The following is a 16,104-nucleotide window of genomic DNA, read 5'->3' on the forward strand; positions in this document are numbered from 1 at the left end:
TGAGTATTCTGGGCTGAGAGGTCAGGGTGCTTTCAGCCCCTTACCTGGTCCTACAGGCCTGGGCAAGAGTTACTCAGCGCCCTGGCCCAGGCAGGAGGGACAACTCGCAGTTCTAAGTCTGGCCACTAGGCGGCTCCTTCCCCATCGCCATCCCTGGGGCTGTCCTTTCCATCTGATCCCTGCTCCCTCCACCTTCATCCACTTTCCTCCCAGTTTCTCTTCACACTCTTGGACTGGTCATATCCTCCATATCCACTTGCCTCGGGGTGGGCCGACCAGTGGTCTGCCCTCTAGGTGAGGTCCTTTCTCCATTCCACTGATATCTGGACCCAAAGCCTGATGAGGGGTGTGAGCCTGCTGGGGTGGAATCAGGGGAGGGGACAGCCTCCCCCGCTGCCCTCCCACATACCAAGGAGAGTGGCTCCTATGGAACAGAGACCAAAGTTCTGGGTAGAGCAGAGCTGGGCTTTTCAGGGCGGTGTCCTGGTGACTCCTGAATTAAGCCTACAAAGAAAGTGGCTGTCCCCGACCGGCGCCCTTTGACTTTTTGATCACTTCAGCCCTGGTCCCAGAGAGGCTGAGCTGTCTGAGGAGTCCCCCTTCCTCCCACCCTGTGAGTCCCTGTTCTGCCCTCTGCTCCCAGGGTATTTTCTGCCACAAATGCCAGAAGCTGAGTACAAAGTGCAGCGCCAGCTACTTCCTGGGGCAGGCCCTCGGACCCAGATCTGCTCAGCCTGCCAGCCCCTTGAAGGACCAGCAGCTTGGGATGCGTTTAGGGAAGGCAACACTCTGCCTGGGGTTCTTGAGACAGCCAGCTCAGTAGGCAGAAAGGCAGATGTGTGCAAAGAGCACAGCTCCTACCATACTCAGAAAGCCTTAGGCGTGGACACACCCAGTCTCTCTCATACGCACACACGAAGCTGGAGAACCTGATGGGGCTGGTCTGTACACAGAGGATGGGGTTGGGCTTCGTGCCCGGGCAGCCACAGAAACCCACCCTTCCCTGCCTCAGAGGGCTCCTCCCGGCTGGCCTGGGTCCAGAGCATGGTCTCCTTGCTTTGCCTCTTCTCAGCCCTTTGAGAGAGCCTGGCCCCAAGTTCCAAAGCCAAACATCAGTTCCACCAGTCGACTGTTAACCTGGGGCCCTGGCAGACTGGGGTCTCCACCCTGCCCTACAGAGGCAGGAGACCAGCCCCAAGTCTGACTCAAAACAAACACCTCGGTGCAGAGAGCCCTTGGGGCCAACTCAACACACCCAAGGTGGGTGCCCTCTGGGAAAGGGCCACGGGCATCCAAAGGCTTTCCGGAGGTCATCATTTGGTTTTTCCTGCTTCCCTGCACGGCTGAACCTAATCCACCTCCCGTGAGGGTGGACCAAGGGCAAAGAGGCAAAACGCTTCCAGAAAGCCAAAACCACAGGAACTGAGTGGGTGAGGGAAGAGGCAGGCGCCGTCACAGGGCTGCTTTGGGTGGGACAGCAACCTTGGGAGGGGGCTGCTCATTTCGTTGTAGCTGTGAACAGGGCCTGGGTGGGAGGCATGGTATCCGGAGAGCCACGATTCTGCCCCTTTCCCCACAGAGGGCCAGCACGACCCGGACCAGATACAGGGGGAGCTGAGCAGGGACCTGGGCCTCCCACTGAAAACAGATCCCACATGCAGCCCATTTACTAAGTGCCAGGCACCACACTGTACACAGCTTCACACTTGACCTTCACAACAGCTCTATGAGAAAGGTGCTATTCCTGGGGCATAGAGAGGCTAGCGTCTTCCCGTGGCCGCACAGGTAGGAGCCAGGATTCAACCCAGGCAGTCTGTTAGAGCCCGTATGCTTAGTCACTATTTTAATAAGAATAAATATGATGTTCAATGCTTTATCAGAATTATATCATTACATTCTCCCAAAATGCTAACAAATAGATCCTCTCGTCTTGGTTGGTGGGTGAGGACGTGGAGGCTTGGAGAGGTGAAGTAATTCACCCCAAGTCACAGGGTTTGGTAGTCTGGAGCCTCGGTCAACCTGCCTTTGGGGTAGTGCTTCCTGGGGCCTGACTTACCACAAAGAGCCCAAGCAGCCACCTTCCGGAAGGGACACGGCGGGGGGGTCAGGGGCCCACCCTATGCACCTGAGGAATCCCAAAATCCCTACCAAAAGGGAAGGCATTCAAATGAGATACAAATGTCCCCCAACTGAGCCAAGGCAAGGTCTTCCTCCAACACTGGGGCCAGAACTGGGGGTGGAGGGACGGTGGGGGGGGGATTTCTTGGGGGAGGCCTGTGGTTAAGCTGGGTAAACATCTCCCCTGCAGCTCGAGATGGACCTGCTGCGCCTCTCTCCTTGGTAGGAAGGGCCAGGGCAGAATGCCACCTGTGAATGCCCTTGCCTGCCCCAGAGTCCTCGGGAGGCCAGCGGCTGCCTCTCTCTCCCCACGAGTGCCCTATCTCCATGGGGGCAGGAGGCCAGGCCCCCTGTCTGTCTGGAGCCCACCTCCAGCAGGTTGATCAGGGCAGGCCCAACGTCCAGGGCTGCCGGGGCTAAAGTGCCCTGCTGAAGGAGGGAGCTGAGTTAAACATTAGCCCCAGAGGCCCCCCACGAAGTAAGTCAGACTCCCCGCAGGGATCTGGGCTGGGCAGCCAGGGGGGCGGTTCCGTTCCAGCTGGGTGACCAAACTACTGAAGGCTGGGACAGGTTGCTGGGACCAGTGCAGGCGGCAGCCTCCTCTCATGACCGCATCAGTGCTCTCTCCTCAAAACTCCCCAAAGCTTGCCAGCCTGAGGCTCCTTCACTGGAGCTGAGGAACAAGGGTATTCTCTTACTCCCCAGACACACTCCTAAGCTGGCCAGTGGGTCCCTTTGGCTGAGCAGTGTGAGTCTCTATAATCCCCTGGCACCGGCACAGAGAACTGCAGTCAACATCTGGAGGCCCAGAGAAGGAAAGTGACTTGTTCAAGGTCACAGACAAAATTGGGGATGAAAACACAGGTCCTTGGACCCCCAGTCTACTGAGAAAACTGGATGTGGGTGGAGGTTTGCTATCCCAGCCAGAGGCAGAGGCCTGGTGACCTGAGTGGGTGGCCCACCTCTGGCCTGGCTCAGCACCTGTCTGGCTCCAGTGCCAACAACTACCCCTGTCACCGGTCACCACAGGCTGGGTGAGCCCGACCCTCTAGGTTTCGGAGAGAAGCATGGCCTCATCTGCGTGTTCCAAACTGGGAGCCCCTGGGGGAGGAGTGTGTGTGTGAACATTCCCAGCTGTTCATCTGAAGGTGAGCCAGGTATGTGTGCACACAGCATGCAGTGGCTTGCCTGTCACAGAGTGGGGTGGACGCGCGCGTGTCCCTTGTACTGGTGCTTCGCGGATGCAACTCTCCTCATGAGCTCTTTGTGACCCAAATTTCAACTGCCCCACTGTGCTGCTGAGGAAGCCAGGGCCCCTGGGGTGAAGTTTCCACAAAGCTAACTGTACTCAGTGACAAGGATGGAGGTATGCATGCCTTCGTCTTACTATTTTAGTATTAAAATATTCTTTACTTATGGAGCAGAGGATGGTGGGTGGTAATTGTCTTTTAATGTTCTTCCTTTGCAAAATAAAATGGTAGCAACACCATTTGGGGATTCGTATTTAAAAAGTATAATGAATTTGTAAAAACCCAAAGCCAGGGAACCACTGCTGTGTGTGTGTGTGTGTGTGTGTGTGTGTGTGTGTGTGTGTGTGATTACTTCACTTATTTGTTTTCTGCCTTCCCGGAGAGTGGTCTGGCAGTTGTTTAGCGGGTATATATGAATGAGAATAAAACTGAAATGTCAGGGTGTGACTTACAAATCTGATGGTTTGGGGCCAGGGGATCCCCCTAAATCTCCACTCTGGCCTCTTTAGAGAAGGGGAAGCTGCCCTAGGAGCTTTGTCGATAGGGGTTGAGGGTGGGGATTCCAGACATCAGTTCTGGCAGGGGAGGAGAGAGATGACCCCTTCCCCCACTGCTGGCTGGGAAGTCTTGAGAACCCCCTGCCTTTGACCTGGGAATTCCCCATGTGACATGCCCTACCTTCGCGGATTCTCCCCAGAGGAAGTGACCGGCACATGCCTGCGGTTTTTAATGTCTGTACATTGAAGAGCTATGAAATGAACACCCCTATGCCAACCACTCACATAAAGACGGAGGGGATTGCAAATACTTTCAAAGGCCCTTCCTCTCCACAAAGGTAAACACAATCCTCAACTCTGTGTTTACTATTCTCTTGGTTCTCTTTACAGCGCTGCTCCGCATTTCGGAATTTCTACACAAGATATCGTTTACTTTTGCATTTGCGGGGGGTGGGGCGTGTAAACCCGACAGAAATGCATGCTTCTTGCTTTTTCCACTGCAAGGTGAGGGTTGTAAAATCCACTCCTGTGGATACACTTAGCTGTAGCTCATATCCAGTGCTGTGAAATGACCAAAATGCCATCGCTGACTCATCCGTGGTCCCGTTGGTGACACTGAGGTGGTTTCCAGATATTTGCTACTATAAACGGTGCTGCCTGGAATACTCACGAGCCTCTCTTCTGCCGCTCCTGCTCGAGAGTTTCTCTCCCCAGGTGTGCAATTGCTGGGTCACCAAGAATGATATCTTCACTTTTGCTAGTCTGTACCACGTGCACCCTCACCGGCAACTGTGGTAGTTGCTGATGCTTGATATCCTGGTTTTGCCCCATCCTGGAGGCCAAGGGATACTTAGAGTCCCCCCACCTCCACCCCGATCTCAGCTTCTCCCCGACCCAGCTCCCAAAGTTACACTCGGCAGGGTTTTCAGACTATTTGGGTTTTCCTGTTCTTCTTCCCAAAGCAAGTGAGTGCAACTCTCCAATCCTTTACCAAGCACCTACTGCACTAGGCATAGAGTTGAGGGGAAACTGAGGTGAAGAAGGCATTTGCTCTCTTCTCAAGACACTCACAAGACACTCAGGTTGTCAGCACATGGGCACAGATATCTTGAACATTAACACGTCCCTCCCCCGCCTGTCCTCAGGGATCCCTCCATCCTCCCGCCTGCCCCACCAAAGAAAACAGGCGAAGCTGTCTTCTGAGCACCCACACTCCCGCAGCCAGCCATCTTTGGACAGCTCCCCCTGGCTTTCTCCAGGGACCTGAAATTCTAATGAGTAGAGGCCAGGGATGCTATTGACCATCTTATAATGCAGGGACAGTCCCCACCACAGAGAATTATCAGGTCCAAAATGTCAATAAGGTGGAGGCTGAAAAACCCCTAGTGGTCTAAAGTCACCCTCCTCCCTAAGCCTCCTCCTCCCCCTGCGTCCCAGTCTCATCCATGGCACCTGCATTCACCCAGCCCCTCAGGCTAGGGAGGTGAGAGTTCTGGATTTCTCCTACTTCACCACCTGCCATCAGCCAACTCAGTCTTGACAATTCAACTTTCCAAGGCTCTTGCTCTCCAACACCTCTCCCCTCCCTCTCCCTGGCTGCCCTTGCTCAAGCCCCTTTCATTTCTTTTGTGGACTATAAAGAATCGCCTTCTCCTTCCAATCTGACCTCATGACCTTTCCCATTCAGAGGCCATGAACCCTTTTTCTTCAAGTTCCCCATATTCCACACGAAAAGGTAACTCCTGAGCACCACACACTGGGACCTCACCAGCTGCCCCCCATCTTTCCCGTCAGCCTTGGAAGGCATTCGAAGCTTCAGGCATATGAGTCGTCTCTCTGTTCCATAAGCACCTTCCACTTTTGCCCCTACAGCTTCCACTGTGTCTGGTAGTTGGATGCTCAACTGCCTTTTCTGGAAGTTGAGTTCCACTTAACTTTCAAGGCCCAACCAGATGTTCTTTCCTCTTTAGGACTTCCCAATCCCTCTATTAATCTCTCCTGATGACATAATTTCCATTTTTTATGAAGGTCTCTCTGGCATGAGGCCTGGGTGTGCGGGTGTTTGTGGAAATGTGTGTGTGTCCCCATTGCTAGAGTGAGAATGTCTGGAGGTCGGGAACTGAATCCTTATCATCTTTGTGTCACTGAAATCAAAGCCACTTGTTGATTGTAGTGGGTAGAATTACGTCTCCCCGCAAGATACGTTTAATTCCTATCCCCTGGTGCCTAAGAATGTGACCTTATTGGGAAATGGGGTCTTTGTGGATGTAATTAAGTTAACATGAGGTCATAGTGCATGAGGTGGGCCCTCGTATAATGGCTGATGCCTTATTTATTTAAGTTTTATTTAGTTATTTTGAGAGAGAGAGAACTTGAGTGTGCACGGGGGAGGAGCAGAGAGAGAGGGAGGGAGAGAGAGAGAGAGAAAGAATCCCAAGCAGGTTCCACGTTCTGGGCTGAGCACTGAGTCCAATGCACAGCTCGATCCCATGACCGGGGAGATCATGACCTGTGTCAAAATCAAGAGTCAGATGCTTAACCGCCGGAGACACTCAGGCGCCCCATGACTGGTGCCTTTATTAGAAGATGGCACTGTGGACACAGACACCTAGACATAGGGAGAATTCCATGTGACCATAAAGGCAGAGTTTGGAACGACACAACTGTAAGCCAAGGAACTCCCAGGATGGCCAGCCACCACCAGAAGGTAGGAAGAAGCAAGGAGTGATTCTCCCCTCAGGGCCTGAGGAGGCAGTTTGTCTGCCAACAACTTCATCTTGGACTTCTACCCTCCAGAACTGTGAGGAAATAAATTTCTGTTGTTCAAAGCCCCTGAATTTGTGGCACTTTGTCCCAAGCAGCTCGAGGAAACCACTATGCTGGCACAGCACCAAGCAGAGTGCCTGGCACATAGAAAGTGCCTAGTAAAATATACAATACCCACCCCCAAAGAACTCTCCGGACTTTAAGATGTACCTAATTCACTTTTTCTTACTTCTAGAGTCATCTGTGTACCGACCTTCCGTGTCTTTGGGTTTTTTTTTTTTTTTTTTTTACATCCATAGAGAGGGTTTTGGATTTTGGACTGACAGATACCTGACTGTCCCCTGGCTTCATGAAGTGTCCCTGGAAGGGCCAGGCATCAAATGACTAGGAGTATTTTTCTTCCTAAGTTGAGGACCACTGGCAAACCCTGGAAGGAAAGTTCCCTTCCCTAGGCCCCCAGGGAGACAGCAGGCTCCCTGGGAAGTGTCAGACCCTGTATCGCAGTATCCAGGGACACAGCTTACGACCATTCCCTCTCTGTCTTTCCTTGGCAGAGCAAACGGCTCTGGGTCCTGCCTTGGCTTCTGTTCAGAACTCTCTGGGGCCTTGTCAACCTTAACGCTACTCCCCAACACTCCGTGATGGGCTCATTTGATCCCCGCAATCTGGAAGGAAGCAAAGTGTCATTTCCACGACATAGAAGTGATTTGGCCCAAGTCGCATGGCTCATAAATGGCAGAATCAGAGCTCAAAGCCAAGTCTCCAGGCTCCCAGTTTAGCACTCACTCCTTAAACTTCACTCCTCACCTCCTATGCCAGGAAGGAAGGCTCCCCGGAGGAGGGGGTGTTTGGGGGGAAGGAGATGCTTAGCTATGTCTGTGTTTCCAGGTTTCTGCTCAGCAGCTGGCTTGCTGGTCACTGTGAGATCTCAGAGCTGGAGGGCACCGTAGAGACAATCAGTCCTGGGTCAGCGCCAAAGGGAGGCCAGGCTGGGGAGCAAGGTCGGAGTGCAGGCAGTTGACTCTCCTCCATCTTCTTTCCCTGGCACCTGGGACTGATTCTCGTCCCTCTCAGACCAGGAACAGCTGCTGCTGACCTTGCAGTTCTGATCCATCAGGGGTGATAAGACTCTGGGTGCTCAGTGACTGGCCCTCTCTCTGCCCACCTGCTGCTGGTTCCTGGCTAGAAAGCACCGACACCCCCCAGCCCAGATGGGCCCTTTAAGGGACCCAGGGGGTGCTGGTGGTGCCTGAGTTGCCTTCGAGTGGCTCCAAAATTCCAGTCCTGGTTATCGGGGTTCACTCCTTCCGGGGGAAAAGCTGATCTTCCTCTGCCCTGTTCCACACCCTGCCCCTCCAGCCCAAAGTCCAGTATCAGCAAAGCAAGGACAGTACCTTTGACATCATTGTGTTTTCAGAGCTGTGGGCACTCAAATGTTTGCTGAATTGAATCTTCTTAAATCTCATTTTGTGGAGATGCTGGCTTTACAGGGGGCGCTGGCAGTTTTGGATGCGGCATAGCGAAAGCACGACCCAGCTCATCTCGGGGGTGGGGGTGGAGGGGTGCTATTAGGGGCGGGGTGGGTGCCGAGGGCCCGGGAGGCACCCAGGACTGCAGACCCGAGGTTACGGTACCTGCTCTAACTTTCCCGCTCGGCTTCTGCTCGTAAGTTTCACGGGGCTAAGTCGGTTTACCGCCAGTGTGCTCGGCCTGACCGCGATCTTCGGGTCCCCTGCCGCCGCCCCACTCCCCGCCACCCCGGGCCCCGCGAGGCCCCTGCGAGAGAGGAGGCGGCCCAGCGCCGAGCTGGTCCGACTGGTTCTGAGCAGGAAGTCCCCCGCCCTCGCCGCGGGCGGCCGATCGACCCCGGGCCGGCCTGTGCGTCCGTGGGTCCGTCCGGCGGCCTGTCCGACAGCTGGCCGGCGCTGGCAGGCGCGCGGTCGGGCCGGCCGGGGCGGAGATCAATGCGGCTTTGTCGGGGCCGCCCACACCCCGGAGAGGCGGCTCGCGGCGGCGGGCCGGGCGGGCCGAGATAAGCGGCCATGTGACCCTACCTGGGCCGGGCGGCGGGGGAGGGGCGCGCAGGTGAGGCGGCGGCCGCCGGGCCCTGCACGCGCACACGGCGGCCCGCGGGCTCAGCGGCATGGCTGTCAGCAGGAAGGACTGGTCCGCGCTGTCCAGGTGAGCGCCGCGGCGGGCCCCGGGGAGCCGCACCGGGGTCTCCTCCGCGCGCCGGCTCCTCACCCCCCACCCCTTCCCGCCCGGGAGGCGGGCTCTGAGCCTTGATCCTGCTGGCCCTGCTGCTCCGTAAGGGGGGACGGGCCCCGGGGGCACACTGGGGAACTCTTAAGTGACAGGGCGGTGTTCTCGCTCCCCGACGGTTTCCTTTCCTCGTCTTGGGGACTGAGGCCGCACACGGGGTGCTTGGGGGAGGCTGGGACCGACCTGGAGAGCCCCCTTCAAACACGACCCCCTGCGGGGACGCGTTGGGGGTTTGGGGAGGTGTTTAAGAGTTACCGCCGCCGAGCCTCATTTCCAGACAAGCCTCCCTTGCTGTCACGTTTCTCTGGTAGAGACTGGGAGAGGGGGGCCCTGGGGAGGGGTCCCTCAGCACCTCTTGCGGAGGAGGAGTGGGGGCACCACTTCCTCGGAGGGTCGGAAGTAGAAGGATCAGTGGATTGAGAGACCACGGCGCAACAGACACCGCCCCCCCCCCCCCCCCCCCCAATGAAGCTCAAATTCTGAGTTTGGCATTTTCGGGTGGTGTCTGGGCTGGATCACCTAGGATAGTTGCTGTTCCCCTTTGTGCCTCGTTCCTTATTTGTAGGCAAGTCCCTCAAAGGGTCAGGAAACCGGGTATCTAATCTCTGCCTGCTGGGCATCCTGTGACGGTTAGATAAGACTGGGGGGTTGGGGGGTTGTCCTGGAGGCAGCGCCCCTCACTGTGGCTGGTGACCCCCGGTGACTCCTCTCGGAGCTACCCTGCACCCCTGCTCAGAAGTGTCCACATGAGCATGTTCACCTCCTTATCCCCAGCAGCATCTGTCACATACACCCATTTTGCCCTTGAGGAAACTGAGGCCCACGTAGTAGCTCTGAGCTGGATTCCTACTCCTTTGATCCCATAGGCTTCAGCCAAGGAGAAATTGGCCTTTTTGACCCTCCCAGGTGGACATTTGGATCCTGAGGCCAAGGCAGTCTCTGCAGGGGCAGACCAGCACCCTCCCCAGGCTTTCCCCATTAAGGCTGCTTTCAGGCATTCTCTAGTGCTCTAGAATCTCCTTCCCCTCCCTCCAGAAGGGCCCCAGAGCTTCTCCAGCATCTCAGTCTCATCTCCCCAGGGCTGGGGGCCCACCTCCTCAGACCCTCAAGACCTCACACTGCTCTGAAGCACAGTGGCCAGGTAACCCCCCAGGTGGAGGGGCCCAAGGGATCTAGAAAGGGGATAAAGTAAGCCCCGAGAATGGAAGGAACTCAGTGCCCTGGAAAACAGGAACCTAGGCTGCCAGGGAGGTTGGACACACCCCAGGGAAGGTCTGTGCTGAGGGTGGAGCTTGGGGGTCCAGACCTTGGACTCTGTGTGTGGGTCAGTGTACATGGGGGTTGATGTGGGAGTGTCTTTTCTCCTAGGTGTGGGCATATCTGTGCCTATGGATGTGTGCCTGTATGTGTACGTGCAGGTGTATGTCTGGGCGAACATGTTTATGGCCTGTGTGGTGTGGAGGCATCTGTGTGGGTAGTAGGTTCTTATGTGGCTGAGTTTGGGCCTTAGGAGTCTGAGTCTGTTTGGTGTGAATGTTTATGGGAGACCTCAGTATAGGGCATTGGGTTAAAAATGCAAACCACACACAACTTCCTCAGGAGCTCACAGACGGGTGGGATGTATGTGATTTTGTGTCTGAGAGCATGCCTGGATCTGTATGGGGTGTGCGTGTGTGGTGGGTGGGCAGCTGGGGCATGAGAACTTTACAAATGGGAGCAGGGTCTGGTCTTAGCTTGTCCACTGCTCAGATGGACTTGTGGCTGCTGGGGTAGGGCCGAGTTCCCACGGGATGTCCAGGGTCAGTGCCAGGCACGCCCTGGAGAACCAGTCCTGCCACAGGAGCCCCTGGCCGGCCCTCCCTGCTGGCCCCAGCCCTCACAGAGCCCCGTGGGCAGACACAGCTGCTGCCAAAAGTCACCCTGATGAGGCACCTGGAACAGAGGACCGCTCCTTCCCTGCTCCCTTCGTGAACAACAAGCCTCAGCGGGCAGGAGGGAAAGGGCTGTGAGTCACTGTCAACCGAGTCTCCCAGGCTGGGGAGGACTATGGTGAGGGTGTGACCCGTGTGGCTCCAGCCAGGGCCCAGGTGGGGAGCTAAGGGCCGGCCTGCAGCCTAGCCTTGGTGCGAAGTAGGAATTCAGATGCTCCAGCCCTGGGCTGGGGGCAGCGGTGAGCTGGCTGGCAGGGCGCCCTGGTTAGTGGCCTCGTCCTTTCCTCCCTTGGCTGGCTGGGTGACGGTAGAGGCTGGGCGGGGCCTGTCTGCAGGGGGTGAGGGGTGGGTCTGAGAGTGCCTGGGACTGAGTAGCCAGCGGTTAATCATTACCCTACCTGGGCCTTGAGCAGACCTCCCACCTCCCAGCACTGCCCTCCCCTGACACCTCTCCCTAGACCATCAGGGCTAGAGGGGACTTCAGTGACCACCTGTGGTGACCCCTCATTGTGCAGAAGGGGAACCAGAGACCTGTCTCCCTCAGGGGTTGAAGACTGGCCCAAAGTCCTACAGCCAGTCAGAGCTGGGCCTCCCAGCTCCTCTTTCCTTCAGAGGTTTGCAAATCCTGCTCCTTGAGGTCCGGGGTTCTACAGATGCTTCTGGGGCAGACTCCCCCCCCCCCCCCCCCCCCCGCTTCCTCTACTTTAACCAGAGCAGCTGAGCCTTGATCTGTTTTTCAAGCTTGTTTTGAGGTCCCCTGCAGGCAGGGGAGAAGGGGTTTCTTCCTTAGATCTAACTTCTGTCTGGTCTGCAGCAGCTGAGAGCCGTGTGAGTGCTGTATTGGGGAGGGTAGCAGCCCTACATGGAGGCAAAGACAGGGGTGTTGTCTCCGAATGAAGGCCAGGAGGCAGAGGAAAGGGTTGTGGCGAAGGTGGGTGTGGTGGGGGGGCAGCCTCCTAGGGCTGTGGCATCAGCTGGTGAGAGTGACTGGGACTCCTGGATGGTGGGACCCGGGTTCCATCCTGGGCCTGGCTCTGGTCAATGTGTTGGCCACCGGGTTTTCCCAAACCTCTGCTCTCCCATGACCTCTGGCCTGTCCTGGGGTGGGGAAGCGCACAAGGTCAGAGGCCCTCCCAGCCTCCCCTGCTCCTTCCTCTGAATATATACCCTGTTGGGCTCTTAAGAAGGTGGGTCCTCACTCTGGCTGAGGGACAGCCCTCCCAGGACATCCTTTACCAGCATTTGGTATTGTGGTTAAGGGTACGGGCTTGTGAGAGGCTGACCTAGGATGGAATCTTATTATTATTATTATTATTATTATTGTTCTTTTATTAGTTGTGGTATCTTGGGAAATTTACTGGCCCCAGTGACTTTCCATTTCCTCGTCTGTGAAATGGGGATAACACCACCTTTCCTCACAGGGCTGTTGTGAGGTTTAATGTCAATGTTATTTGTAAAATACTTAGAACAGTGCCTGGCATTATAGTAAGCACTTCTATGTTACTACCTTTACTTCTTGGTTCCTTCATTTATTGAGCTATTTACCATATTCCACAAATAGTTGTGTGCTGCTAAAGGTTCTAAGGCCCTTCGTTATCATTTATTTATTACAGGGGTTTCGACAACTATACCTGCGGAGGCCCCTCCTGGATACTGACACCTGCCCGTCCTTCCCCCCAGTTCTATCCGTTTCCTCATCTGATAGCAAGTTATTGGCAATAGCATTTCTCCCCTGGGGTGGGGTGGCGGTGAAGGTGGTGAAGGTGAAGTGATTCACGTTTTGCCAGGGGTTGAAGGCAGCCCCATGATTCGTGAGCAGCAGGGGAGTGACCAAGCCACCTTGGGTGCACTGTGGGGTCGTGGCCTAAAACTGGTGGACATTCAAGGACACCTGGGCCCCACCTCCTGCAGTTCCAGCCCTGGAGACCCCTTAGGGTTAGGGCTGGCCTGGGGAGGGGTGGGGGGGGGTTGGTGAGTCATTTCTGAGGAGACCAGGCTCTGGCAGATCACACTCCATATATGGCCCCACTGGAGAATAAACAAATAAGCTGCTTCCCCCAGGGCTGAGAGGAGCGTGTGGGAACGGGGTTGCTCAGGACCGAGGAATCCTGGAGGCTCCAGCCCAGCCCAGCTGGGTGTGGTCAGGGGAGAAGAGCTTCCGGCTTTGTGGGGCACTTTCCCGTGGATGGATCCTTCAGCTTTGGAGGACGAGAGCTGGTCCCAAAGTGTTCATAGGGGGAGGGAATAAGTCCCGAGAAGGAGAGAGCTGAAAACATGGCCTCAGATGAGAACCCGAGGAAGTTGGCATTTCCACGTCTGGTGGAGAAGGGCTGCAATCAAAGCCTTATGGCCTTGACCTCAGAACTTGAACAAGATTCCCATAGGCCTTCACGTGACCCCTGTAGGCTATGTGTATCTGAAGATTGATCATTCATTTACCACACGCGAATTGATGATCTCTTGTGAACCAACTTCAGCTGAGGAATGGGAGGGCATCAGAACCTGGCTCGTAAGAGATGGGCAGGTTGCCTTTGGGGAGCTGAGGATTTGTCCCTGCTTTGTTCTCTTCCTTGTCAAGAGAGAGGCTTTCGGTTCTCAGGGAGGAGGAGAGGCCTGCACATCTGAGAGTCGACGGTCACACTTGTTCATTCCACATTCACTGGCGCTTGTGTGCCAAGAGCCGTGGTGCATGCTGGAGATGAGAGGTACCCTGGCCTGTGGTCTCTCCTCTCCCTGCAGGACAACAGCCTCACACCTTCCTTCCTAACTTCTCATACCTTCTCTACTCCCCTTCATTTGCCTGGCTTTAAAAAGAAAACAAAACTTGATGTGTGTCTATTGTATATAAATTACACCTCAATTAAAAAACCACTCCTGGGGGGCACCTGGGTGGCTCAGTCGGTTGAGCATCCAACTTCAGCTCAAGTCATGATCTTGCTGTTCATGAGTTCAAGTCCCTCCTCGGCTCTGCGCTGACAGCTCAGAGTCTGGAGCCTGCTTTGGATTCTGTGTCTCCCACTCTCTCTGCCCCTCCCCTGCCCTGCTCACATTCTGTCCAAATAAATAAATAAGTAAATAAATAAATATCAGTACATAAAATATTTAAAAAGAATCATTTCTTAAGTGGTGCCTGAGTGGCTCAGTTGGTTGAGTGGCTGACTTTGGCTCAGGTCATGATCTCGCAGTTCGCGGGGCCAAGCCCTGCGTCTGTGCTGACAGCTTGGAGCCTGGAGCCGGCTTCGGATTCTGTGTCTCCCTCTTTTCTCTGCCCCTCTCACGCTCTATCTCTCTCTCTCAAAAATAAATAAATGTAAAAAAAAAAAAAAGTCATTCCTTGAGTCCACATTCTGCTCTAGCACTGTCCCATTTTATTTGCTTTTCTCTGAGGAAAGTTTCTCCAAAGAGTTGCTGGCTCTCACCACCGGTCCCTCGGTTTTGACTCCCATTCTTCCCTTGCTGGTCCAGCCTGGCTCCGGCCCAATCCGTCGAGCTGGCTTCCTGTGGACCAGACACTTCTGTTCTCTCTACTCTGTGCTGGTCTTCTTGTCCCCACCACCTCCTGCCCCTGTGGTCTTGGACAGGACCTCATTCCTCCCTCCAGGTTCACACTCCGCCCTCCAGTCTCCTTGGTCTCCTTTTCTTCTCCTCACCCCAAACAAGCCGAAAATGGAATTTTCCTCCCCCCACCAGCTCCCTAAACTCCTTCCTCCCCTGATCTTTCCCATCGTACTAACAGCACCAGGAATTGCTCAGGCCAGAAATCTAGTTTTCCTTGTTTCTTCTTTTTTTCTCCTCTGCATCCACAATCCCCCTTTGGCTCTGTCTTCAAAATATGTTCCCAGTCCATCCCTTTTTCCTTCTCTGTCGCTACCAAGTTCACCACCACCAGCATAGCTCTCACCTGGGCGATTGCAGGAGCCTCCTGATGGGTGCCCCTGTTTCCCTTCTCCCTCTGCCACCCTCAATTCTTTTTCCTTCGGCAGCTACAGATAATAATAATAATAATAATAATAATAATAATAATAATAAATTCTGTCATGTCATTCCTCTATGTAAAACTATCCAGTGGCTCTCCAGCACACTTGAGTACAACCCACATTCTTTCTCTGGTCTATGAAGGCCTTTTCTCTGGCCTCTCCTCCCTGTCCAAGGTCCCTGTGGGCCATATTCTGCCTCTGGGTCTCCCTTCCTCCAAACAGCCAGCTGTCACACCCAGGGCTTGGCACTTGCTGTGCCCTCCTCCTGGGCCACCTTGCCTCCAGATCCGGCTCCTCTGGCTTCTTCTCAGAGGGCCCTCTCCTCCCAGTCGTCGTCTCTCTCTTACCCCTTACCTGGTTCTCTTGTCCTGTGTCCCTTGCTGAAGTTGCATTGTCCATGTGCTCATTTCCTTGCTCACTGACCGCACCCCGGCCCCCTGCACTATGTGCTCCGTGGCCGGAAGAACTCTGTCAGTCTTCTTCTCTGTTGCACGCCGGGCCCCGGAACTATGCCTGGCACGTCATCAGTGCTCAAAAATTACTTCGTGAATGTTGGATCAGCACGATGTTGGACTTAGAAAACCAGATCGGAGCCATCGTGTGGCTCCTTCTCCTCATTTTAGTAAAGAAAATTGAGGAAGAGGAAAGAGGAGGATGTGCACCAGGGGAGGAGGAGTAGACTCAGCCTTACAAGAGGCGGCCTTGAGGAATCTTTCCTTGGAGGCTCCATAGGTGCTTTTCATATGCAATTCTGTTTGCAAAATTTGTGGGTTTGCATGATTTTTTTTCCCCCAAAAAACACGTCTGTTCCTTCAGTTGAGTCTTGGTTGCATGGCAATACTCTGCAAGAGGGGAAAAGGTCTAGAAGGTATAGGGCTGGGCAGAGGGATAGGCTGGGAGAGACACCACCTGATAGTGGCAAAAGGAAGGCCTTACAGTAACTCTGGGAGGGAAGAAAGAAGGCCTTTTCCAGACTCTTCCTATCTGTGGGGCCCCAGCTAGCACTGGGGGAATCGTAGGAAGGCTCCAGAGAGGGCTTGCTCTGCTGACTCTCAGGGCATGCTACTCTCAGCCCAAACTTTCTCCCAGGGCTCTGGGTGAAGCACATCTTCTTGCTCCTGCAACCCCCCTACCTCTAACCTCTAGGCTTGCTCAGGCCCTCCTTTCTGCCTGGACTGCCAGATGCTCTCCAGCCCCCTGTCACCTCTATTAAAATCCTGTTCACCCCCCTAGGTCCAGCCCAGGTTCGTTCAGTCTTGTCCGTGAGCCTTTCTTGGTAATCTTGGCCTACAGTAATCGTTCT

General features: G+C 54.9%; 1 protein-coding gene across 4 annotated transcripts in view; it reads left to right on the forward strand.

Annotated features, from left to right (window-relative positions):
- The first annotated feature begins 8,493 nt into the window (after positions 1 to 8,493).
- Positions 8,494 to 16,104, forward strand: part of TNNT2 (troponin T2, cardiac type) — a 39,914-nt gene continuing 32,303 nt past the window's right edge. For 3 of the 4 annotated variants that reach the window (XM_053208797.1, XM_053208798.1, XM_053208799.1), the window contains exon 1: positions 8,760 to 8,812. In XM_053208797.1, the coding sequence (XP_053064772.1) occupies positions 8,775 to 8,812 (38 nt within the window). In that variant the 5' untranslated portion in view covers positions 8,760 to 8,774. Of the gene's footprint in view, positions 8,813 to 16,104 lie in introns of all 4 variants that reach the window. The other variant, XM_027074668.2, reaches the window with a different exon arrangement.

The sequence above is a fragment of the Acinonyx jubatus genome, chromosome E4, assembly GCF_027475565.1.
Source record: "Acinonyx jubatus isolate Ajub_Pintada_27869175 chromosome E4, VMU_Ajub_asm_v1.0, whole genome shotgun sequence".
NCBI lineage: Eukaryota > Metazoa > Chordata > Mammalia > Carnivora > Felidae > Acinonyx > Acinonyx jubatus.